A 26,044-nucleotide genomic window follows, 5' to 3' on the forward strand; every position below is an offset into this window, starting at 1 on the left:
TTCTCGTGTTGCTATTTTAAGCAACTGACAAAAAACAGTAATAAAAGAATCACATTTTCGGACCACCCTTTCAGTTGGTTCAGTCAAACCTGTCGTTGACCGTTTGCCACAACATGCTGTCAATCCCAGGGTTGGGGAGTAACGGATTACATGTAACGGCGTTACATGATCGGGATACAAAATAAAGTAATTGTATTCCGTTATAGTACTGAAAATAAAGATGTAATCAGATTACAGGTACATTTTGTAAAAAGGGGGATTACACATAGGGATTACTTTAAGCACAAAGTTTCCATTAAACAGAAAGCGGAGTGCTATTTACGTGTTTCCCGTAAAAACACACTAGTGAGGAGCTGAGTTGCCCGCTCATCCGGCGCCGCTCCCCTCAATCATTCCCAGCCGGATCCCCCCCGCCACTGGCCTGAAAACCTCCAGTGCTTGAGTTTAGGTTTAACCTAAACACACACTCCGGTGCTCTAAGCTCCCAGTACAGGCAGAGTGAGCTAATTTGACCAGTAGCTGCAGGCTAAGTGAGCTAATTAGATAATGGCAGCTAGTTAGCAGCAGTTCGCTGACTTGCTACAGCAACAAGTAAAGCTATCTGTCCATCAGGAAACTCATCACAGAGTTGAGGCAGAGCAGCCGGGAAACATCAGAGAGAAACCCATAAAATATTTTCCATCAAATCCAGATCCAGTTCAGTAAAATCTGTGAATATAGGTGTGAAGTTATCAGTGGTGCCCGGTCCCATAAAAACTATTTTTCAGCAGTAAAAAAAAATTAAAAAACTTTCCATTGGACACTAAATGAATGGAGGCCCCCCAGTGCAGGATGATTCATCAAGATTTTAAAATTGTTTTCCAGGAAATGACGCACTCTAAAATGTCTTTAATAATACCTACAAAACAACATTTTTTGTCATTGATGGGCCAGTTCCTGCCATATGACTTATAGACCTAGTGCAAGGCATCATATAAAAACATATAGGCCTAAAAACATAAATTTTGACTTCATGTGAATGGGACATTTTATAATTGTATGTTTCTCTAAAAATCCACTGTGACAGTGCATCTTGTCTTTATTTGCATATTTGGTAACAAAATAATCCAAAAGTAAGTAAAAGTAATCAGGTTACATTACTTTTATTTTCTGGTACTTGGATTACATTACTGATTACATTTTTTAACAAGTAATTAGTAATTGTACTGGATTCCCTTTTTAAAGTAACCCTCCCAACCCTGGTCAATCCACACAGAAGTCTGACAAAGATGAGAAACATGCCATTTACCTAACAGCAATCATGAATTGAAAATTGAACATAATTAAACATAATCTAGCCTATGTTGAATGAACCTGCTTGGCCCCACTAACTCAAGTCAAACTGTAAATAAGCTAAATGTGGGATTGTTATGTCGCCGAAATGCCAAACCGATGCGATCGGATAGGATTTGGCTGTGGAGATGTTTGCAAAGGAGTAAAATCGTCTCTTTAAGGTGTAACATGCTTATTTTGCATTAGCTCTGTTGATTTTATTATTTTGGCATTTTGTAATCTCACCTTTTGTAAAGTTTACCATTAACATTGGACAGTTTAGCCAGCGGACATATATAAAAATACAAAATAACATTGACAAAAAGGCAGTCTATTGTAAAGGTACAGACAGAAGGGAAACAACAGGGAAGTGAAGGGACAAGGGTCAAGAAGAGAGAGACGCAAACAGCTGTTTCTACATGCCTCCATCTGCTTCTCTGCTATTTCTCTCCCATAGATTTGGAATGAATTGATTCTCAAAAATATGGAACAAAAGCTCATTCCCGTATCAGTCCAATACTGAACATGTCTCCTAGTTTCCAATTATGGGATGATTATGAATTTTTTAGGATGTTGGTAACCTTTAGTGTTGAGTGTGTGGGTGCAGGTAAGTAGAGGGGTGGATCACACTGTTGAGCCTTCTCAGTGTCTTGGGTCCAATACAACGAAACCCCAGTTATTAAGGGCCTACCTGATGACCCTGTAGACGTGCCTGCACATAAACATACAGATTTATCTTGAAATCGTTTTTCTTTCTTAGTAGGCTCAGTAGATTTATGACAGCAAAGTCTGATACCCACTGCAGGGCCTAAAACATCACTTAACACAATACTGGGTTTCCAAAGAATGCTCACCCAACTTAAAAATAATCACCGTAACCCCTAGAAATGGAACCAGAACTGACAGATTAGACAGCAATAGTAGATAGAAAGACATACAGTGGAAGTAATGTTACAAATCACAGGGCCTTCACTTTTTGTGGCGGGATATAACAAAAAAAATGACCATACACACACAAATGCACAAAGGTCTACACATGTGGAGTGCTGACACACAAATCCATACACACACATAGGAGTGTTATCTCCCTGTGTGGCTGCAGGCGGTGGGGGTGCAGGGGTCAGTGAGGAGGGATTGGTATCTCTGCTGTCTTTGGAGTGCTGCAGCTCATCAGTTTAGTCTTCAGTGAAACCGCCGCTCATCCTGACCTAATCCAATATCCCTCTCCTCTCCTCTGCCTCCCAGTAATTGCTTCTGTTTGTTTATTAATAGCACACGTTATCTTCAGAGATCCAGACGTAGGGCTGCCAAGTATTCACAGTGAGGCGGCAGCAGCAGCAGCGGCGGCGTGGTGGCCAGTGTCCGTACAGTCAGACACCAAACTTGACAGGAATACTGGGGAGTCCTGTTCCCCCGTCCCCCTCCCATCTCACGCCACCCCCTGTTTCTCTGTGTGCCCCATGCCTCTGCTTTTGCCTCAAGAATATTAATCAACGTTCAGCTTTGAACCGTATACAGACAGCAAACCCCCACCCTTGCTGGAGTCCCGCCGAAACAGTTGAGCCGCAACCTGAGTGAGATTAGCCTCGCCACCAGGCTGAGAGTTGTGAGACGACCGCCAAAGTAAACCACCAGCCCACATTGTCAAATAGTGTGGAAAATCTCATTTGAATCGATCTGAGATAACATTGGGTGCCTGGAGATGGTAAACAGTGTTCAGATGTGCTCAGAGACATGAAAAATCAGGAACGTCCACGTGGAAAACGTTAAAAAAGACCCCCCTTCCTCCTCCTTTTTTTTTTTTTTTTTTTTTACTTGTTGTTTGGGTGGGATGAGAGAATCTTCTTCTGAGGCTCTTTTTATTCGGCGGGATGAGAGACTCCGAGTGGGGAAAAATACCACAGGGACTCAAAGAAAGAGATAAGAGCAAAGGGTTTCAAACAAGTTGATTACAAATGACGGTTAAGCTATGGTTCTTAGTCTGCATATCCGTTTTCAAATAGGGATTTTTCTCTACCCTTTATCTGGTTTTCCGGCTGCTGCAAATTTTAACGTTCAATAATCACATCCGGCAACAAAACAGCTTGCAAAAATTAGCAGAGATGTGCCCAGGGTGTGTTGCAGCAGAGAGAGAGATTTGAGAGCTTCAGCAGCATTTCACAAAGACACCCTCATGTGTTCAGAGTGGTTGCCTGTTAAAGCTAATAAAGATTCAACAGGGTGCGTTCTCTACTCTTGCCAAGTTGTTGTTTTTTTTCTGTGAAATTGCTGAGCATTTTTAGAGCATGTCATTCAAATGACACATGTCGGATGACATTCTGTGCATTCATCCAACATCTTGTGATGAAAGATAGGATTTATGGAGCTCAACCTAAATGGCATATAAATGAGTTTACTAAAAGTTGACCTTGAGAGCTCATTCTGCTTTAGAAGAAAATGTTTTAATGTCTGCTTTATGGGGCCCAGAGATAATCACTGGCTTATTGGGGAAAATGTTCCCCGTTTTAAAAACCATATTATAAAGAATAAAGGGATTCAGATAATAGCTTTGCCGTGCCTTGTGTCAAAATGGATCAAAGTTCATGGTAATGTCATTTATTTGGATTTTTCTGTTTGACTCCTGGTTCCTAATAATGATTGCCAATAATGTATTCTTAGCAATCTGCCCTCACGTTTCTCTTGAAATATGTAATTGCTGACAGACCTCTTCCCTATAGAAATCAACTTGTTTCAAGAATATTTTCGAAATAAATGTGAAAATCTTGAAAGAAGAGTGTGTATAGTTCTATATAAAACAAACAGTTTTCTCTCCTCTGAAGGATAAGAGGAATGTATAAATAAATAACTATAACAGTAACTAATGAAATCACTTCGATGGGGTGCGCTTTTTCTTTTGGGTACTTCACATCTATTCTGAGTGACTGACAGCACAGTAACATCATATTTATTTGATTGCAACGCATAACAGTTTCATTCAGTTGAGCTTTAGTACAGTATGTGGAAAAAAAATGAAAGGGCATTCCATTATTTTTAGACACAAAGTTCAGTTAACTCATCTATTAAGCCTGCAAAAACTGTTTTCCTTCTGTAGCTCTTCGGGGAACTTTCCAATGTTTGAAAAATGCCCGTGCCAAGATAACCCTGATGATGATGTTATCTTGGCTAGTGCCTCATATTTAAGCAGCTTGCGAGAAATATTTAACAGAAGGCCAGCGTAACAAACTAGAGGTGTAAAAGATGTTGGGTTTTACGAAACCCAGTCTCATAATGCGACTCTGTAGCATCTTTCATTCGGCCACTTGAATGAAAGATGCCACAGAGTCGCATTATGACAGAGTTTTTGCAGCTGGACACTTATTAGAGACTAAAAAGTCTGGATATCTCAGCTCCACCCCTACCACATATGGAGCATAGCCATTGCTTCTAATGTTTTTTTGTCCCTTGTTGACACTAATGACCTTGCTGCACCAAACTCTGTTTTCCCAGAAGAGGCCAGCTCCTTCAGTCAGAGGCCTGGCCTCTGAAATCAAAATATGAATTCATGTGAGGCTGTGTGGTCTAATAGCCTAAAAGACTGGCTCACAGTCTGCTGCAGCGCTGTGTAATGTAGTGTGATGCAGTCTGGGTGTGAGAGGCCATTTTGCCAACATGCAGATAGAGCAAGTGGAGAACCAGTGTTGTGGGGTGGAAGTAATGGAACATTAGGCAGGAACACAGGGGTGAAACATACATATGCTGTTGCTGTTTGATAAACATGACGACTTAAACTCTTATGTACTTAAAAAAACTGGTTCAGCAAAAATATTTTCAGATTTTACATTCAGCTTAAGAGTTATTCTGGTTGTAATGCCCCGCTTTGTTAAAGGAGACACTAGGTTCTGTTTTTGTGACTCAGTGGCACAATCAATGGCACAGTTGGAAGCAGAGGGCTATTTAGAAAGAATACTTCAGTCACAGGTGCTGACATCAGTCATGAACAATAAAATTACCTCACCTCTTTATTTTGAAATCAGTAGGTCCAGATTCAACTACGATAAACTGGCCAACTTAGCCTCATAAAAGGCTGGCAATATCTTGAATGTGATTATTTTGGTTGAAAATGACTTGAATGTGAGTGCAATTTGCTCACACTGGTCGGCAACGCCTTCAAAATTCCCATTAGCTTCGCCCCCTGAGGTGCAGCCAAGTTCAGCAACATCAAAATACTGTGTTAAATAAATACCTATGTTCACCTGACAAAAACGTCTCTGTTCCATGTGCTGTCACAAAGTGTGTTTACCTCCTGAGTTGCCATAGTGAGGCATTGTGTGCTTTGTCTTCCTGTTAAAGGCCGCTGACAGTATTGTGCACTGAACAGTACAGTGCAGTTACCATAGTGAGTAGTTCCAGGTCTCAGTCTGTGATATACATGCTTTTTGACAATGCTGTTATCCTGGGGTGTGACATCTTTGAATCACCAGTAACAGATGTATTTGTGTGTGAAGAGTGCCTCAGGCCTTTGACTCTACTCTACCTTGTTCCTTTTGACCCTCTCTTTTTGTATTTCTGTGATGCAGCTGATTATTCCTGGTTTAAAAACAGCACACTGCCTGTGGGCCTCTCTATCTCTTCTGTGTGTCTCTCTCTCTCTAACTCTCTCTCTCTCTAGCTCTCTCTTTCATTCATCTCTCATCCTCTCCCCTTTCCTGCAAACTGAAGGCAGCCTCTCTGCCAATTTCATGGCAGGGTAGTGAGCAGCGCAGCAGAAATTATCCACTGCAAAATTGATCTAAACAATCGCAAAGTGGAACGGCAAGGAAAAGCAGGAGAATGAAATTGGGAGAGTCTGTTACCTTTTTGAACTTGCTTTATCACCGAGAAGGGGTGCATTGCTTACAGGGTATGGCAATACTACAGCTCATGATATAGAGATTGAATGGTTCTGTACAGTCATAAATCTTCTGTTTTCTGTGCAGTAGTACAATAGGTTCAACCTGCTCTGTTTTAGACCTTCATTTATTATTCCCCATTAGTGATATTTACAACAAAATGTGTTGAAAGATGCTTGAAAGTTGTGTTATTATGCTCATTTTCAGATTCATAATTTAATGTAAGGGGTTGTACCAGAACAGGTTTACATGGTTTCATTTTTGTCACACTGCACATAGCTGCAGTATCTCTTTTAACCTTTTGTGCTGAAGGCTTTGTTTTAGCAACAGAGTGAAGCATCTCATTTGGTTGGGAGTTGCACATGTGCAGTACATAGTTAAGGACTACTAGCCAATCAGAAGCAGAGTAGGGCGGGTCCTGACAAGCCGCTAACCAAGGCTTCAGTTCAGCTGTACATGTTCCCAAACTTAGCAACCTAGACTGGAGCAAAATTTTCAGAGTGGTAAGTAATAAATAAATTTGTAAGAAATGCATCTTTCACACGTAAAGTTTTAACTGTGCACTGTCTCTACATCACAGTAACAATTTTATGTCCATTTACTGCCTTGGAGGGTAGCTAACATTTGGAAAGGTGGGTGGACGTCTTGTCACTGTGTGTGCTGCAGCTCAGTGTGTTTCCCCATCAGTGATTTGAGGGCTTGCCTGTCTAGCCGCTAGACGGGCATTATGACACGTGTTGCATAGTGACACAAATAGGTTACGGAAGTAAAGGCTGGACACAGTCGAGCTGTTTTCTGGCAGTTCTGGGGCAGTGTTTCCTGTGGGAGATGGTAACTCCCTTTCAGGAGGACTTTGGGCATTTTCACTTTACAAACTTACATGCACAAAAAAGATAATTACACAATAAAGGAAAGGGAAAGAGCATGAAGATACCTCTTTAATAGTTTGATCTAAGTTTTATAGACAGCATATACATAATTATTTTAATGTCCTGTTTACACCCTGGCAAAGATGTAATGCTAGTAAAACATGTAAGTGAACAGATGTATAATGATTCACTAGAGAAGCATTGAACAGGGACCATTATTATTAAAGATACAGAATTAGAGAGTCTCTTTGCAAAATGTCTTAACCATTGAAACCAGTCTTACATAAAGCATTTAAAGCTGCTATTATGAATGTACCCATGTCTGCTTGTATGTGAAAGGTGTTGCTGTTAGTGATGAGAGCTAAAGGAGATACAATATTGACGACTTGAATTGAAGCTTTCTGCTGTAGTTTCAGGGCAAAAGTTGAACTTGTTTTACCCTATCTTAGACTTTCCTTTCTTCTTCTCTATGCTCTTTTTTCCTAAACTGCCCCCACACACACTATACACACATCTCTCCCTTAACTTTTTTCTCCCTTGCCCTCCTTCCCATTCCTCATCAGTGGAGGTGTCAAGACTCTACCGCCGCAGTGCCATCTGGGCCGAGGCTGATAAAAGCTCATGCGCCGGGCCGGCGACGCCTGCAGGTCTGCCAGAAGCCAGTGAGGCCTGACTTTCAGAGGCGATGGGAGAGATTTGTGGCACCCAAGGAAGGAACTGCATGCCGTTAATGTGCTGATCCAGCCTCTCTCCCCTTTGCACCACCAGTCAGTCAGTCAGGCCCTGCACTGGCCTGAATCCTCACTGAGAAAAGTGTCTTTTTCTCAACGGAAAACCAACACGAGACTGGAAGACTTTGTGATCTGTGATCTCTCTCATAGCATTTGGTTCATGTCTCACATTGAAAACGCTGCTTGGGTGAGATGGGTTAGAAGCTTCTATCATGCTGTCCTAGACAGATTGGGATGGAGCGAATGTCGTCCGGAAGGGTAAAGACCATTCACCCATACATTTGCCTGACACCACAGCAACGCTCATTCAAAAAATCTCGTCTGGCAACAGCAAATCCCTTCCTCATTCTCTATACCCAACCTCAAGGTCAGTAAGTTAGTCAGTGATGGTCATATAGGAGAATGAGGAACTCCTATTTACTTTAATAACATCCCAGGACCTCAGTTTTAGGTGCAGCTGTCTCATGGATATAAAACAGTAGCAAAAGTGGTAGGATGGTAAGGCTGTGAAGTATACTGACATTTGCTCAGCTGTGCTATGCCTAAAAGGCCACAGACAGACCTTCATGCCCATTTGAGGGTACTGATTTCTAAAGGTCCATGGTAAGGAAGACTCAGGTGGAAGAAGCATCATGCTGATACCCTCCTTCAATGTGTTTTCTAGGCCTTCATGATTTGTTCACTTCATTTGTTGTAGTGGATCCCTGTATCTGTATCCCAGTATGACACCCAAAGAGGACATAATAGGTTTCCTTCCCAGAGAATAAACTATCAGTATCTAGTCCTCCAGGTGTGTTTGTAAAATGTTCATATGTTCAGGCATATGCGTCTTGGTAGCTCACCTGCTAGAGAGCATACTATGTATTAGGTCTGTACTGCGAAAGGCCAGGTTCAATTCCAGCCCTGGGGTCTCATTTATAAACGGTGCGTACGTACAAAACAGGGCTGGAAACGTGAGTACGCCACTTCCCAAGCAAAGGTTGTGATCTATAAAAAATAAACTTGACGGGAAAATGTGCGTCCCGTAAGTAAACTCTGAACCATGCCTACGCACATAAAGAGGAGAAATGAGAAACAGCGACTCACGTGGCAGAAGGATGAGACTGTTTGAAATGAATAGGCCTACTATTGTGTAAAATATATCGAAATATTACCTCTGAGTAGTATAGACTTAAAGCCTTTCTAAATAATCATACACTTGATTTTCCCTGAAGTGCACAATAAAAAAACATAATTTAAGATCATCTGCGGCGCACAAAAAGAACCATGACTGAGGATAATAAACACAAACGGAGATATCTGTTTCTGCAAAAGAACACCTCAAATATGTTGGACAGTTTAATCAGGAATCATATTAACTAATAGGCCTACTTGCATGCATTGAAATTTATTCTCATAAATAAGGTGAACAGGAGGATAAATTATATTTAAATTGATGCTGTTTTCAATGCGTCAGTCGAGCAAATACGAGAGCATAGTTTCATGTATTGTTATCACATGTTTGTTTCCTTACCGAGCCAAATGCTGTGCGTAAGCGTGTGGATGTGATGCGCTGCTTGTAAAACACATTATGGAAAAATAACACTATTTTATTGTCATATACAAAAAGTCATAGGCTATTTCTTTCAACTCATCACCAGCCTTATTAAGTGAGTGGAGTGTTTGTGTGTCCGAAATACATGTTTAAACACAGGTGGAATGCATTTGGTTTACTCTCCTTTCAAACGAGGGATTCCAAATTAGTACCTGGGTCATCCTGTCTTGCGCGTGTGTGTCCCCCTCCGGTCAGTGATGTCACTACAAGAACGTCAGTGTCACACTGAGTTGAATCTCGTTTTGTAGCTTCTCTGTCAGAATTTGCCTCCTTTTCTTCCTGCAGTCAGGACGTATTAATGTTAATGAGGGGCGTTTCACTGACCATTTATAGGCAACTATGGGCGTTTGAAGGGTCGGACATGGCGCTCCTTCATATGCGCCACATTTCAAGTTAATTGTGATTTATAAAGGGAACTTGCTTACAAGCATGCGTACGCACGGTTTTATAAGTCTGAATATTTTTTGGCGTACGCCATTTTTGGCTTTTGGGCACACGTACCTTTTTAGTGAGGATTCTACGCACAGTTTAATAAATGAGACCCCTGGTCCTTTGGTTCATGTTGTCCTCTCTCTATCCCTATCCCCTGCATTTTCTGTCTTTCTCCAGATATCACTTTTACAATAAAACAGAAATGCAAAAAATAATGTTGTGAGGAAGGACAAAGACTACTCAGATGGTTATAGAGCCTTGGATGTGACCACATACTGTATGTCAATGATTGGGTCATTGGAGCACCATTAAATGGTAACTTGGGTATTTTGGGGTATGTTTTTGCGTGTATGTGAGTGAGACAATTTTTCTTTAAAGTGGTCAAGTACTGAGTGAGCACGAAACAGGGCTGCAAGGTAATCCTTGCGGGCAAACTAAAGTGCTTGTTTTTGCCACTGACAGGCTCGGATTGTTATGATAAGTGTCTTGCAACATTATGAAAAGGATCCCTACTGATATAGACCTTTTTAAAGAGGATGACAGTTTAACCAGTGGCTTTGACAAGAGCAGTATAGCAACTGCTTCTGGTTAAACAAAAAGGGTCTTACTCTACTCAAAGTCACACAGAGAGCATCCGTTCAATGTGGGTTTGAGAGTAAATATGGAGAAAAGTATCCTTCCTTTTCTGTTTTTAGACTCAGCTACCTCCAGTGTGCGGTTGAATGTGAAGAGGTGGTGCCAGTCCAGTTTATAGGTGGAGGGTCTCCTCCCTCACACCTTGGATCCAACTAATCCTGGCTGGTGTGGTGTGATAGCAGCTTCTGAGGAGACTCTCACTCATGCTCACTCAGAGAACTGTGGTTATGGAAATAACCAGAATGACCTTTTTACCCTGTTCTCCTCTTATGTTTTCTTTTTCGTTTCATTGTGTGAGCAAAGGGAACTCTTCCAACCTTGTTAGATCAAGAAGTGACCAATTTCAGTCTGAGGTGTATTTTGCCATCCATCCATTACTTTTTATTGTTGCATTTTATTGGCTTTCGAAATGTTTTACTGCCAACAAAATTGTTCTTTGTATCTTATCAGTTCCTGTATTTTATTTTATGATACTTTCCTCTAAACATACTGGCCTTGGCATGACAATGTTTTATACAGTAGTGCCAGGACATTTTTGGCACAATTATGCCAAATGTGTATTCACTACTTCCTTAGGCCAAGTTGGCAAAGTGTAAAACTGTTAAACTGCACAGGTGCGTACAGTGTGGTGACCTTATTGGTGGAAAATGTATTCTGTATCCCAGATTCCAGTCTTTATTGTGGCCATTTTTTCAAAAAAGAAATGTTCGAACATCCAACAATCAGCATCACAATTTACTGATGATACTAATGTTTCTGTCCCTCTGGACCTCTTGACAAAGGTTCAGAAGGACTGAAATGTTCGTATGATCAATAAATGATGATGCTGAGCAAGAGCAGTGTGCAGGATCTTCTTTTCTCAAGCCTTTTTTCTGGAAAAGGCCTTGTGGCAACTGTAGTAAAAAAAAAAAAAAGAACATTCTCTTGACACTTCTGCCCCACACAAATTAGTTGAATTCTGACATACGATTTATTTATGTTCTCTTCCAAACCTAGTCTTTCTTGATTATACATAAATATCTTGCAAACAGGGAAATAGTTGCATGTATTGTCCGAGCACCCTGCCTTTTCACCTTTGCTCACCTTACTGTTTCCTGTTTATAATTTCAGCAATCAAAGGAATTCAAGTCTGTTTTCTTCCTTTGTGAATGTGTGTGTGTGTTCTTGGACTCCCTCATACAGAAAGTTGAGGAGGGACATGTATTAGGTATTAAACACTGGAGGTTACTATTAAACTCAATCAATGTAGTCAATGGAAGGCATGACAAGCACAATAACATATTTCTGTGTTTAATTGTTCAACAGGTCTGGACCTGAGGCACGCCCAGGTGGTGGTGTTATCCACAGGCACTAAGTGTATCAACGGAGAGTATCTGAGTGACCAGGGACAAGTGGTCAATGACTGTCACGCTGAAGTCACGGCCCGCAGAGCTCTGCTACGCTTCCTCTACTCTCAACTTGAACTCTTCTTGAGGTAATAGAGCTGTCTTCTGCTGTATATTTAAGACACACAGACATTCTTTGAGTGCTGCACTTGAAACCCCTGTGGTATTTACATTCTTAATCCCCTGAAATAGCCAGATAATGCTCGCTAGCAACTAACTAGTCGATTGGTAGTCTGGAAGGCGGGCTTACTATTGAAAAATCAATTGCCTTCATCATGCTTCCTTGCTGACTTGGCGGAAACGACTACTCTGCTTTTAGCCAAAAATACAACATGGAGGGTGGTTTCTTTTTAACCCTGACTCGGAAAACAATTACAGCATTATGCTGATTGGATTAAAATCCTCTAATGTTGATCTTTACATAGCAAGAGAATTATTCTTTATGCAAATTCAAATAACCAATTCAAAACCAAAGTAGTGCTGCAACTAATTTTTATCATTGATTTGTCAGATGATTATTATCATTGGCATTAATCGAATAAGTATAGTATAGTCCATAAAATGTCAGAAAACAGTGAAAAATTCCCATCACAGTTTCCTAAAGATTCAACCATCCAATCAATCTAACAAGTATTTACATAGAAAGTTCATTTCAGCTCTAAACCAAAGTTGATATTGATATGTATGCAGCTATAGAGCTTCTACAGGTCAAATCAGGATCATGTCGGTTACGATGAATTTAACCAGTTGTGGAAGAAGTATTCACATCCTTTACTTAAGTAAAAGTAGCAATACAACAGTGCAAAAATACTTCCACATGAGTTTTACAAGTCATACAAGTGCAAAAATATTATCAGCAAAATATACTTATAGCAAGACTATGTAACTTTTGAAAGACGTATTAACACATTATTCCTCTTAAAGATTATAAGTTAAAATCATTAGTAATAAATCATCCCCTCGGTTCAATGAACTCAGTGGTTTTGCAGCTTGCTGCAGTTGTCCAAATAAAATTAAATAGCTTTTTGACCTGCTCTGTAAATCACTTGTGGAAGATTTTAATATTATTTAAGTAAAAATAATAGTATTTTTTTTTTCGGTTTCATGATGGCACAGCCAATCAAATCTTGCGTAAAGCAATAACATCAGCGTTCTATCATAGGTGGGGCAGATGGTCCCACTGAGCCAGACAGCAGCCTGCTACTAGAAAACAGAAAAGCCACAGACAACCCTAACAACAACCCACATCAGCTTTCTTGCGAGAGTCTCCTTTTTATCTAACTTACAAACATTAACACAAGTCTTGTGCTGCACCATGGGCTGTTGAACGAGCCACCAAACACACATTTACTGGGGAAAAGTGCGCTGCTAACATCAGTTTGCAGGCTAAATACCTATTGTGGCTAAAGTGACCAGATGTCCCAAAAAATTTTAGGTAGTCCTGAATTACAAGCAGTTGTCCCGAATCCTGTCCTGTTTGTAGTGAAAATTCAAATAAACCTGAGTTTTGATTATTTATAGCCATATAATACATTAAATACTGATTCTTTTGGTGTTGCCCACAAATGGGCACTGTTCCGGCTCTCCATTGGCTACAGCAGAAACTGTAGGCTATCTGGACATTTTGTCTTTAGCGTTGTTATAGCCATGACGCTAAAGACACCTCTTATTGTTTTCTTATGTAGATGAAGATAGTGAAGTTGCAGTCGCGAGGACAGGGGAAGTGTAGCAGAGAAAGGTGTGATAGGCACCTCACTGATAAAATGAATAAAATTAAATAAATTGTGTATAATGGAACATGATTTTCACAATGTTGCATACAGCAAAGTCATTGTGTTTTCTCTAATGACAGCTTCCTGAACAAGAGTTATTAATTTTAGCTATCCTGTCCCAAATTTTACCTATTCTCATCTGGTCACCCTAAATGTGGCTGCTCAGCAGCAGCACATTCTGCCCATCACATATAGGTAACAAGTTTGTTCCCTGCGGTGTAGTACTGGCACTCTGGCAGCCTCCCAGCTGCCGTCAGTCAAACACAGACAGGGACACACCCCTCCAGCCGTCTGAGATGAGCAAGAGTATTTTCCCCAAAGACCTTTTTTCTTATTTTAATTTTAAAAAACTCTCTCTTAATTATACATTGAAAATAAACACAATGAAATTAGTTTTGACTAAAATAGGATCACTAAATTGGATTTCAGGCACTTTAAAGTGGCTAAATGTAAGCTAATAATAATTATCTAAAATAAGCTAGATATTGCAATGTTACTGACATTATTGAGTCAATTAAATTTCCAAATGAGTCTATTACTGCTACTTGTGATACTGTTACACTGTTTTTAGCATTAACCATTGTTGACACAGTGGCTATACGCATAAATGTACACTATTATTATATAATTGAATTATTAATACTGACGATGTTTGCAGCATTTTTGCTAATATACACAGTACCTCAAAATTGTATTAAAGCATAGTACTTTAATAAATGTACTCACTTACATACCACAAGTGAATATATATTTAGCTTATATCAATAAGTAAGACTGCTGCCAACATGCTGCGCAGGGTTTATGGACTTTAGTTTCCAAATTGCCGGCAACCATTTTAACATGCATTACATTAAATTATGCATTACAGTAAGCGTAATAGCATTACATATCTTGTTTAATGTGACCTCCCGCTGCAGTGCCAAAGAATGCTCTCTCCTCTATAATAAGCTCCATGGAAACAGCACTGCTTTGTTCATCAGAGACTTTTCAATAATCAACAAGCCATATGTGCACTGCTCTCTTCAGCTAACTAAGCATACTATCACACACTCAACTGGTTCATGTTAGGGTCTCAATGGCCTATTTGTTTTTAGCACTTTTTTAAGTGTAGCTACTTTGTGTGCCTTTGCAACCTGTACATCATGCTCTAGTGCAAACAAACTCTCACGAAGATTTTTACCAGTATGAAGAGACAGTCTTGGTGAGTTTTGACTCCTACCTCCAGTGCATAAGCATATATTATGTTTTTGAACTCCCTGAGGAACTCGAACGCTAGGCTGTTTCATCAGATTAGTGGCTAGAAGTCTAGATCGTTGAATGTCATATTTGCATACAGAGCAGTGACTTTTTGTCTTAGAACAATGCTGGATGGCAGCTACAGAGACTTTGAAGCTGAGCTAATGGGGAAGATAACTCAAAATGCAATGACCAAACAAAATGCCAGAACTGCCATATTTACACTAAGTAAAAGGACAGACTCTATATAAAGAGTGCAATCGTGCTTTGCATTGTGATAAATATACTATGTGTGCATTTATATATATTTGTAGATATTTAAATTTTATTATGTGTCACCTTTTACACCATATTGCAAGTATTCAGCTCGTTGTTAATGGATTAGAAAACTTCTGATTTAGCTGTCCGACAAACTACGATTATCACTAATCCATCTGGCAGACTTTTTTATTCTTCTTCAGCATCTTTTCTAATGAATCATATCTACTGTGTTTTCTTGTTACAGTATAACATTATGCACAGGTAGCAGTTGCTAGCATTAAAGGTGTGTCAGACAGAAAGCGTGTTATTCACGTGAATTTGACTGCTGGACCTTTGTGTAGTCTGAGTTTACTGATACCAAGCAACCAATTTGCTGACTGTACAGACTTTGATGTGTTAACCTTAACATTAGCTACTTAGTAGATAATACTGAAAAGAAAAAACATAGTACTTAATTATGACACTTTCATGACTCAAACGCAAAGCATGTATAGACCATTCTCTCTGTTTCCCCTGAGACATTTCGTGAGGAGTCTGTCGCAAGGAGTCTGTCTGACAGCAGGAGAATGGACTGTGGTTAGAGAGGGCCAGTGTCTATCTCTCTCCATCTCTGCCTCACTTCATCATTGGAAACGAAAAGTGGAAATGTGTTTCTTATGCTTTGATGAATGGTGCCACCCTTCTCATCAGTCTCCCTCGTACTTGTTTTCTTTTTTGCTTTTCTTTTTTTTGCTACTAAAGTAAAAGGCCAGAGGACTGGGAGGAGTCGATATTTGTGCGGCGTAAGGAGTGCGGCTACAGGTTGAGAGACGACGTCCATTTCCACATGTACATCAGCACCTCGCCGTGTGGGGACGGGAGGCTTAACTCACCCTATGAAATCACCACTGACCGTAAGACACCAAGGCTTTATTTCCCTGTTTCTTTTTACATAAGTTGAAAAAAAGACTTGTTATTTAAATTGTGGTATTTTGAATATATATCATGCATTTCTATTTAATGTAATCACTTTAATTTTCTCTATCATATCATTCTGTCAGTCATTCTCTTAGGTTTATAGAGAGATGATTTTCTCAGGCAGATATTCTGAAAGCCACTACGCTGCTTTTTCTTTCTTCAGACACTGTCAAGAAGCCGGCAACCTTTTCATGTCACATATCGTCTTTGGCCTCTTTCAGCCACGCTGTGCTGACTAGATGAAATTTTATTGCTTACCCGCTGGAAATAAATTGTATATTCATTTAGACGGTTTGCCCAGCATTTTTCTGGTGGCCTACGAGTTCAGAAATGTAATCTGGACTGCACTTTCCATCAGTAGAATGTATATATTTCCCCCCTCCTTTCATCACTGACAATAAAGCTGCTATCCAGCTCTATGAATATACTACAGCACAGAACATGGTGAGGTATTCGTGAAACCAGTAAGGATGGACAGAGAGAGAGGGAGAAAATATGATGCTGTCATTGGGGAAGCCTTTGAACTAGACGCTTTTGGTCATTAAACCTTTTAAATGTTCTGCTGTGTGCTCTCAGAGATTAGAAAATTACTTAGTACCTTTTTCCTGACTGTTCTTAAACATTTCTGAGCTGCAAGTCAGGGCTTAATTTTTAGCTGCTGTCACATCAGCCGAAGCAACAGCCATGGAGGAAGTGAGGGAAAGGAAGAGAGAAGGAAGTGGAGCTTAAGCCTAAAGAAATGAGAGGTTATTAAAATAAAAACAGTTATTATATATGTACACTTGGCCACCCTATTAGGGAGGTATCCATACTGAAATTTTACTGAACAGCATAATTTATTCTGTGACACTATATATATGTTTCCTTCTTCCTGAAAATGTGGGGATTCTGTTTGTTTTTCTGATACTATGCAGATGGTTTCCAAACACCGCATTAGCGCTTATAGAGGTCATGCAGCCCTGTACACCCACATGAAACCACATGAAAGTGGTTTAAACGGATCAAGGGCCTGGGCTCTCGCTAACGGGGTTAAAAAGATGAGGGTTGTACTGTTTGTTGAACATCAGACAATGAATAGAAAGTGTCCTAAGTGCATCGATGGTGCATCAAAACAGCTAAATCCCGGGGAATTGTTCCTTCACCTTCCTTCCAATACACAGACTGCTCTGTACATCCAGCAGTCTAATCAAATACTTACTTCATTAACAGTTAGGTAGTCAACGCTCCAAAGATAAAATATTTGATTCCCTAAAAGAAGCTGTTAACCTCATTTAAACTTATGCTTTAAAAGGAATTGCAATATTTGTCCTCCGCTGGAATCTGTACCTGTCATGTTATTAAAATATATAATAGTAATGTTTTATTGCTGATCAGATTACCATAATACGGGATAAACTTTTAACCTTAGTCTATGCAGCTGGTTACACATGAACACCGACAATTAATAGCTAAGAACACCCCAAATTATACAGAGAATCTAACACTTAAAAGTTAATGTGTAAATGTAATGGATGATTTGTTATAATACATTAAAATCAATATTGGACAAATGTTGACTGTTTCCAGCTTAGTTTAGCTGATGTCTTTTTTGACCTGGTTTATTTTGTATGTATGTGTTGTGTTGGCAGTACACAGCAGCCGACACCTCATGAGAAAGCACCGCAGCCACCTGCGAACCAAAATCGAGTCCGGAGAGGGGACAGTGCCGGTGCGATGCCGGGGGCCTGTCCAGACGTGGGATGGCATCTTACAGGGAGAGCAGCTTATCACCATGTCCTGCACAGACAAGATCACCAGGTCAGTCCTGTCAGATCATACCTTTTGGTACTTTATGGGGTTAAGGTTGTTGTTTTTTGGCACTCTTTCTGTCCAAAATCTTTCCCCTTTTATCCTGCCTCATTTTATAGGTTGATTTTGCAATCTGTCAAGTGGGTCAAAACTAAATTGGATAAACGCACCTCTCTGTGCAAACTGACGTATAATGCGGTTGCTGTGGCTCAGGAGGTAGAACAGGTCCACTGATCATAGAGTTGGCAGTTCAGTCCCCACCTCCTCCTGTCCACATGCCAATGTTTCCTTCCCTGAACCCCAAATTACTCCCAATGGTTGGTCATCTTGCTGCCATCGGTGTGTCCATGAATGAGTGGCAAAAACCTATTTTGACTTAGCAGTGCAGTTATTTGTGTATGGGTTGTGTTAATTATATTGCAAAGGTGGACACAGGACACCCTAACACACTGTAAACTCCTAATGCAATCAACACATTCTTTCACCCAGGAGGTCTCTGTAAGAAAACAATGGTAAACGGATTGATTGAAGGGTTAACTTTATTAGGAGATCAGCTGCCTTATGAGAAGGAGTGATCTGTGTTTAATTAAGCATTTTCAAATGAGCCGGAAAGCTTTGGTTGATATTTACCTTAGTGCATCTGTGTGTATAGGTGCATGTTTGTGTTGTCGGAAGCCAAGCTGTATGTAAAATCATTTGTAGTCCGTGTGGTGACTATTGATTTCCCATGTGTGACTTGAACGGCTAATCCCATTCTAATGAATAAGCGTTTTAATGACGTCACTGTTTTAATCTCCAGATCTGTAGCGCTGACTCTCCTCTAGCTGACATATTAGTCACACAATCCTTTACTCACTGTGGGCTATTTATTTATACTTTACAGGTAAATGCCGAAATGTAAGGTAAAGGTTTATTTTCGTTGAACCAAAAGTGTAGGCTTGCCAGTACAGCCAAGCAGTTTGGTTTGGAAATACTTTCAATTGTTCCAGTGCAGTGTCACTTATTTACCATTTATTTATTAGCCAATTTACTACTGGTAACACTCGTATTTAACACTGAAGACAAAAATACAATGGAGCCAGTGTATGTTCTTATGTCCGCATGTTGGCAAGGCTGCGCAGGACAGACGGCAACGCTAAAACAGGACAGCTTTACTCTTCCGCCTCCGTTTTCACACTGACTTCATGTGTGAGGAGTGAAGGCATCGGTGTATACACACTGGAGCATCTTTACAGGCAGAGGGAAACAGCCACACACACCCACACAAATATGCATAATGATATTCACTGACTGTATATTTAATCATCTTGTGTGACTATAAGTTACACAGCAATATTTTACTAAGATTTGCTAGCATTAGCCACCATATGCTACTGTTCACGCCAGAGTAAGGACGTACCAACAAAAAACAATTTGTAGCTTAGGAATTCAACTTTTACTTTGTATGAGAAATAATGTGCTATTTCTTCTTTTCAAAAGGTACATAGTTTCACTTTAAAACACACATAATTCACTGATTTATACAAACTTTAAAACTTTTAACTGTTTAACAAATATTTTTGTTTTGGAAAAAGCAAATTAAAAGCAAGTACTATAACCACAACTGTACACTAACAATGTAATGTCTATTTAGAACAATAGAGCAACAGTCCCCCTTTCAAACTACTTCTGTAGTTTATTTTTGCTTATAGGTATAAGTGCTTATAGGTTTTAGGCTATAACTCAGTGGAGAATGTTCTGTAGGCTACATCACGAGCCAGATGTTCCTTGATGTACTTTAAACCGTTACTCATTACTAATAACTTTTTTAAAGCTGGGTCTCCAACACATAGGCGGAAATCACCGGGGGGGGGGTCAGGGGGTCATGTCCCCCCCTTAAAAACCATCAAATAATATAATGATAAATACTTAAAACAATTGTGTAAATAGTAAAACAATACAAATACAAACACTTAACTGATTATTTTGTCTTTAATACAGATGATGCTGAGTCATTAATAAATTAATCATGACAAAAAGTTATGATAACCCCAATTTTTTTTCTATGAGCCCTCTATGTTATTATAACATTACCTAGCTTATAGCTTGTTTAACAGCTTTTTGGATTGTAACTCTTCTTCTACAGCTAGAGATGCGCAGATAGATCAGCTGGGGACTGAAATAGGCCGTTTATTTTCGACTCCGACCAGTGACCGGGGCCGAACAGTGTCAAATATCCAATTTTCTGCCAGTTACATTGAACGCTACAAACACTATGCACCGTGTTTCACGTGTGTGCACAGACAGTAACCTCATGTCACAGCCACACACACACACAGGCCAAAACATGTCTTAGGTGTGTGGAAGTTATTCGCGAGAGTGAAGAAGATGCAACGCTCACTGTTTACATCTGCAGAGAAACACACAGAAAGAGACACGGTGGATATTGTAGAGCAGGGAGCAGGTAAAGCAACAGTGAACACAGCTGTTGGTGACGATGCCATTCATACCACTGTGGTCTCTATCTGTAATTAACAACAAGCCTCCTCCACACGCGGCTCATCTGCTGCTGTGAAAACGGAATCGCGGGTGAAAAACCAAACGCAAGTTCTTTTAAATAAAACTGCTGACAAATAAAGTCAGAGCAGACAGAGAGAGAAAGAGAGAGAGACGACAGGTGTGGGTGAGTTCTTGTGTGTCTGACGGGAAAAGCAAGGTGAGCAGATTACTGTAGTTTGTGATTAGATTAAACACATAAATAAATTAAATGGTGTGCAATTTATTTTCAGCTCCTTCCAGTGAAAATGCTAATGTTATTTTATGATCAATGTTTCAGTATGACCATACTATTAAGACCAGTGAGAATAGCTAACTGGTGCTGATGGGGATCCAAATAAATATAGATTTTTCCAATAAATAGTTACAAAAATGTTTGTGTATGCTGTCAGTTATAGATATAGATTCCAATTTTAAAGAAATGAAATCGGAATTGGCCAAAAAAAATCAGTAACTGGAATCAGCCAGGAAAAAAGTAATCTGTGCATCTCTTACTACAGCGATAATCCTGTGTGTGAACCACTATTAGGCTAATACCGTAGATCTACTATTGTGTTTGGTTTTGCACATTATGATGTTAGGAGAGAACCTATGAACTTAAGTCATATTTAAACAACTATTGCTTTGTGTTGTTGACCAGAAAAATAGTAGTAAGACTTCTCTCTGTTTACACGTATCCTATAGGCCTACAAGTATAATTTTGGCTATTATTTGTTTCCCTTTCAAAAATTGCTCTTGAGAAATTTCATCTCACAGTAGGGGGTACTGTGAGATGAAATTTACACCCATGCTCCGACATTGCCAGCGTTGTGTTGGACAGATTTGTGCTGCAGTGTTTATGAGAGAAAGAGACAAGCGAGAGGATTTGCTGTACGGAGTAGGTGCCAAATGTTCTCAGGTGGTCAGATCTGCTCGGGGGCCTGCACCTGTTGATAACGTGACATAACGTGATGACGTAGCAGATTGTGATTGGCAATCTTACGGATATAGTTTTAACAGGTCATCAGATCAACTATGGAGACCCCAGAGCCGTTAAATAATCTTATTTAAGTTAAATAATCAGGCATGTGATTGGCAAAGGGCAAAAAGGCAGGAAAATATACTGAGACCACCCAACACCCCGATTAAACTGGCGGCGGCTCTAACATGGAAGGTAAAGCAGGATCCATGACAATATCTTATTTAATGGATGTGTTGCAGTGGGAATCAAAGACAAGGGTCTAATCCACTGCACCATCGCAACCTCTCTATAATAATTATTATTTTGTATTCATTTTTACCAAACTTCAACAGCTAGATGTGCAACATGAAACATGAAATAACTGAGTCTATAACTAAATAATGTAACTACTAACTTTCAAATTAGTTCAGTTGAAGTTAATAGATGATTTTTAATGAATAAGAGACAGCAGCAAAGGTTGTTGCCTGTTTTAAGACCTGGTGGTCTGACTGCTAAAGAAACACTTATATTCTTCAGGAAACTCGCACAGCTGATCAGTCTCTATCTGTTGGAAACTGTAGGAAAAAGTTTGACATTTCAACTCTGGCAGCGGGCGGGCGTGTGCGTGAGACGTGAGCGACCGCGACAGTTTAACGGGATCGCGCCAGTCACACAGAAGCCGTTGTCATGGTTACCTCGCGGAGCGATTGTTTGCCTGTCTGTTGATGAGGAGCGCGGAGCGACCCGTGTGAAAAGGCCTTATATAGCCTAAACCCTGTCACAACCATTCACAAGAAATTAATTAATAACGTGCCAAAACCTTTAACATAAGGACGACTTAAAAAGCAACCATCCAAAGCAAAGTGTATAGGCTACATGAGTGATCAAGACTTAGACAACAAAGTCACCATTAACCACCAGTAAACATTAGACATAACAAGCAATAATCAAAACATTCCCAATTTATCTGATCCTTATTGTCAACTCAGTGTTGGGCAAGTTACTCAGAAATAATATTACCTACTAGTTACTTAGCATAGGCTATAGACCTACTCCTTAAAAAAGTAATATTAGCGACTCTACTTAGGCCCACTACTGGGTGATAGACTATTATAACGCCTCTCTCTCCCGATGAGTCCAAGCATCACTGGCAGCAGCGGCCGGAGTTTCTCTCTGAGTTTCACGTTGCTGTGTTGCTTTAGCTGATGCTTAAATTAGCCTAAGTAGAAATGTAGAACTGTTCGGTTGAAAACTTTTTGCTGGTCGCACAAAGTTTACAACGGACGACAATGTTCTTTGCATCTTAGACTGTGACACAGTAATGGCAATAACGTTACTTACAGCTGTTGAAAATACCTCTCTCTCCCTGTTCTCCAGTTGTCCTTTAGCTTCTTGGCTAACAGCTGACTTTAACAACATAAGGTCCGGTGCCGCTGAGCTGCAGCGCGGTCGCGCATTCACGTCAGGGATGGTGCGTTCAGTAGCGCAGCGTTACTTGGATTAGTAACTGTAATAATACAACTGTTTTGGAAATAATAGTAATCCGTTACATTACTCTTTACCGGGAAAAGTACTTTTGCAGTAGGCCTATTACTGCCCAACACGTTACGTACCACTGATGCGCGAGAGCGCCTGTGGTATACATTGCGCAGGTGTGGAATTGGCAGCTGAGCGTAAACGAACATCCTTGATACTTAGGCTGCGATCCGATCCACAGTGTGTAACAGTACTCCCTGCTCCCTTCTCAGGAAATGTTGGTTAAGGGAACTTCCCTCGATAAAATTCTTCCATTCGGAACACCCTGCAACATCATCAAAGCACACGTCAGTTCCGCCGTGTGTTACCCTGGTAATGTAAACACCTCGGATATCCGCTACTGAAATTAAATATTGAATATATGTTAAAACAAACTGATACAATTACAAAACTTATATTTCCATAACTTCTTCTATTTATATTCTATTAAAATATATGTAACTTGTGAATGAATGTGATTGGATTAATTTACAAGATACGCAGCGTCATTCTTAAAAAGATTCATATGAGCATTGTTGTTATTAGGTAACCTAACCTCTGAAATAATCATATAAATAACGATAACATTAGTTACAATGACAATAATTACAGATACAAACTCTGTGGTCTGCTCTATTGTTAGCTCCTATGAGGCGCAAAGGCTTATGGGTAATCTTTCTTGTCAACTTCCTGCGAACTGATGAACCGTTGTTCCCTTCTTCCCTACACAGTTCACAGTGCCCTTTGCAGTGAACATGTTGTGCTCCCTGCGGTTTGGATCTCACTTAAAATGGCCGAATACCCTGTGCAGTGCACTTAGCAGGGAACTACAGGGCGATCGGAACGCACCCTTAGAAAGGAAGAAAACTTTACACACGTCACCCTAGATCCTTTCCATTTAACTTGGCCAGGTCCTGTGACGTTACCAGCAGGCGCAGGCCCCCGAGCAGATATAACCACCCGAGCACATCTGGTACCTCCAACGGTGCTCATCTGCAATCAAAAAAGATTTTAAATAGGCCTAGTAAAATAAAATAAAAAAAATCAGTATGTGGCAGCCCGCCACAAATAAATGAACATATTGTTACTGCTGCAGTGGTCTGAGTAACTGGGACCAGGCTCTGTGGGCGTGACTGGCACCGCTAACCTCGCGGGCACTTGTGGAGCTTCTCAACCCCGAAAACGTTTGAGCACATTTTCGATTCGCCATCGACTTTGGTAAAACTGCCAATATTCAAATTCTACATAATTGATTTCTCGCCTCAAAACCGCTCAAACGTGTATTTAGCAATTAAATAGCGTACAAAACTTGTAAAAACGAAAGTCGTTCTGCTGTTCGCCTCTTTCTCCGTTACTTTCCGCTTCTCTCGTGAAAGCTTCTTCTTCGTGGGTTATCTTAAAGTCAAGCAGTCATGGCAGACAGTGGAAGCGATACTGCACCCAGCACTTCCTGTAGTGCATTGCAGTTAGAAGTAAACAACCAGAAATGTTCCTAATATGAAGATTGCTACCTCTCCTTTAAACAGCATCTATGTAATGATGCGTTGACAATGAAATTTCACGTCGGCGAATTTTTATAGCCGACGTGGTCGATTACGTCGACTAATTGTTGCAGCCCTAGTACAAGTACATAATAAAATTATTCAACAACAGTAATTCTTTACTTCCGTCCTTGATGTCCTATTTTCTAACATATCTGAAATCCATTTTTAATATAGTCTCTGCCTCTGCGAGGACGGTGCCACAACAGGAACTGAACCCATGAATTTAGCTTAGTAAGCATCGCACTGTGCCAACTGAGCCATACAAGACTACAGCTGAGCCACTGTTGTGTATGTGAATGGATTGGCAAAAAACACACACATTGGGAGAGAGAGAGAAGAAGAGAGTGATAGAGAGAGAGAGGTTAACCCGTCTCCTGTGGAGCCGCTGTTAATTTGACCAATTTGATTCAGTTGGCCAGGGCTGGAGATGGTGTGATTAAATCTACCCAGGTCACCAACGGGGGTGAAAGCAATTACTTTACAAAAAAATAGAGTGACGGGGGAGGGAGAAGGGACACCCTGCTTTTCTTCCTTCCTACCATCTTCTTCCCTCTATCCCACCAGGCCAGCCAGCAGACGCACTCTCTTTGCTCCACAGCCTCCTCTTTCTGTTTTTTTTATATTGCTGTAAATGATGGGTGGCCGTCGTTAAAGTGAGTGGGTCACCAAGGGCCAGTTTATCAAGGTCAGGGTGGAGGGTGGAACTGAGAGGAGCTTAGGACCGCAGACTCAACACAGCCACACACACACACACACACCGCTGCAGTCTTAAAGTGATCCCCTGGATGCTCTTCTTGTCCTCTGTCACACTCATTTTGCAACCTCCCATTACTTTTTTTATTTCCCCATCTCCTTCAGTTCTGCACTTTATTACAGTTAGTTCAGCTTTGACCAACGGGGATTTTAGGATCTTTGCTCTTATCATAAACATTTTTGATAATGGGCAATGTCACACCCTATCATTCCTTCACCTGATGATCATCTTTTTGTTTTCTTTAGCCAGACCCAACGAAGCGCCTTTGCTAATATTTGATTGGAAGTCGACAGCTGGATTTAATTGAGAGGCCTAAATGGCTTTCAGATAACGATGATGTTCTCAATTCCACTGCAGTTTTATGCAGATGAACACATTACTTTAATGGTCGGCGTTTACCGGGGGACGGAAGAAAGGATAGATGTAGAGAGACAGAAAGAGAGAGAGAGAGAGGAGGTCCCCCCGCCCCTCTCCTCTTTAAATTCACACACCCAGGCCAGATGGCTGTCTTTTCTTGCATGAGATTAGAAGATGTTTCTGATTCACGGTGTCGCTTTCTGGGTAAATTAATATTTCAGGCTAAACTATTTCTGTTTTGGTGGAGCACTGAGGTTGTGCGTGAGTGTGTGTGCTTTTTGAATAAAGCTCCTCCTCTCTGTTTGAGAGGGAAGGACAGATCTTGGTGACAGACTGCAGGTAAGGCGTAGGCAGGCAGCCGCTGCTTCGTGAGCGCATTTAGTCATTCCCGGAAAGCCACTGATGATAATTGACTACTCAAAGAAGCCATAATGAGTGATTATTAAGTAAAAAAAAACAAAAAAAACAAGCAGCCGCTGTAATTGCAACCATGATAAAGAGACATTGATTAACAAAAAGAACAATGATCTAAAAATTTGTAGCATAATGTTGAGCTTTT

The 26,044-nt window shown here is 40.4% G+C and overlaps 1 protein-coding gene and 1 long non-coding RNA gene across 2 annotated transcripts in view; one reads left to right on the forward strand and one right to left on the reverse strand.

Moving 5' to 3' along the window:
• Positions 1-26,044, forward strand: part of adarb2 (adenosine deaminase RNA specific B2 (inactive)) — a 78,814-nt gene that overhangs the window by 36,585 nt on the left and 16,185 nt on the right. Inside the window, exons 4-6 of the mRNA XM_038724210.1 lie at positions 11,747-11,915; positions 15,837-15,988; positions 17,681-17,849. Coding sequence (XP_038580138.1) covers positions 11,747-11,915; positions 15,837-15,988; positions 17,681-17,849 — 490 coding nt within the window. The remainder of the gene's footprint in view (positions 1-11,746; positions 11,916-15,836; positions 15,989-17,680; positions 17,850-26,044) is intronic.
• LOC119906826 lies at positions 17,605-24,228 on the reverse strand. Its single transcript, XR_005445043.1, has 2 exons — positions 22,929-24,228; positions 17,605-17,828 (listed from the first exon to the last, which is right to left on the reverse strand). It is a non-coding gene; the product is annotated as an uncharacterized LOC119906826 (long non-coding RNA).

The sequence above is a fragment of the Micropterus salmoides genome, unplaced genomic scaffold (assembly GCF_014851395.1).
Source record: "Micropterus salmoides isolate LMB-PRFRI ecotype aquatic unplaced genomic scaffold, ASM1485139v1 Ms_hic_scaffold_1, whole genome shotgun sequence".
Taxonomy (NCBI): domain Eukaryota; kingdom Metazoa; phylum Chordata; class Actinopteri; order Centrarchiformes; family Centrarchidae; genus Micropterus; species Micropterus salmoides.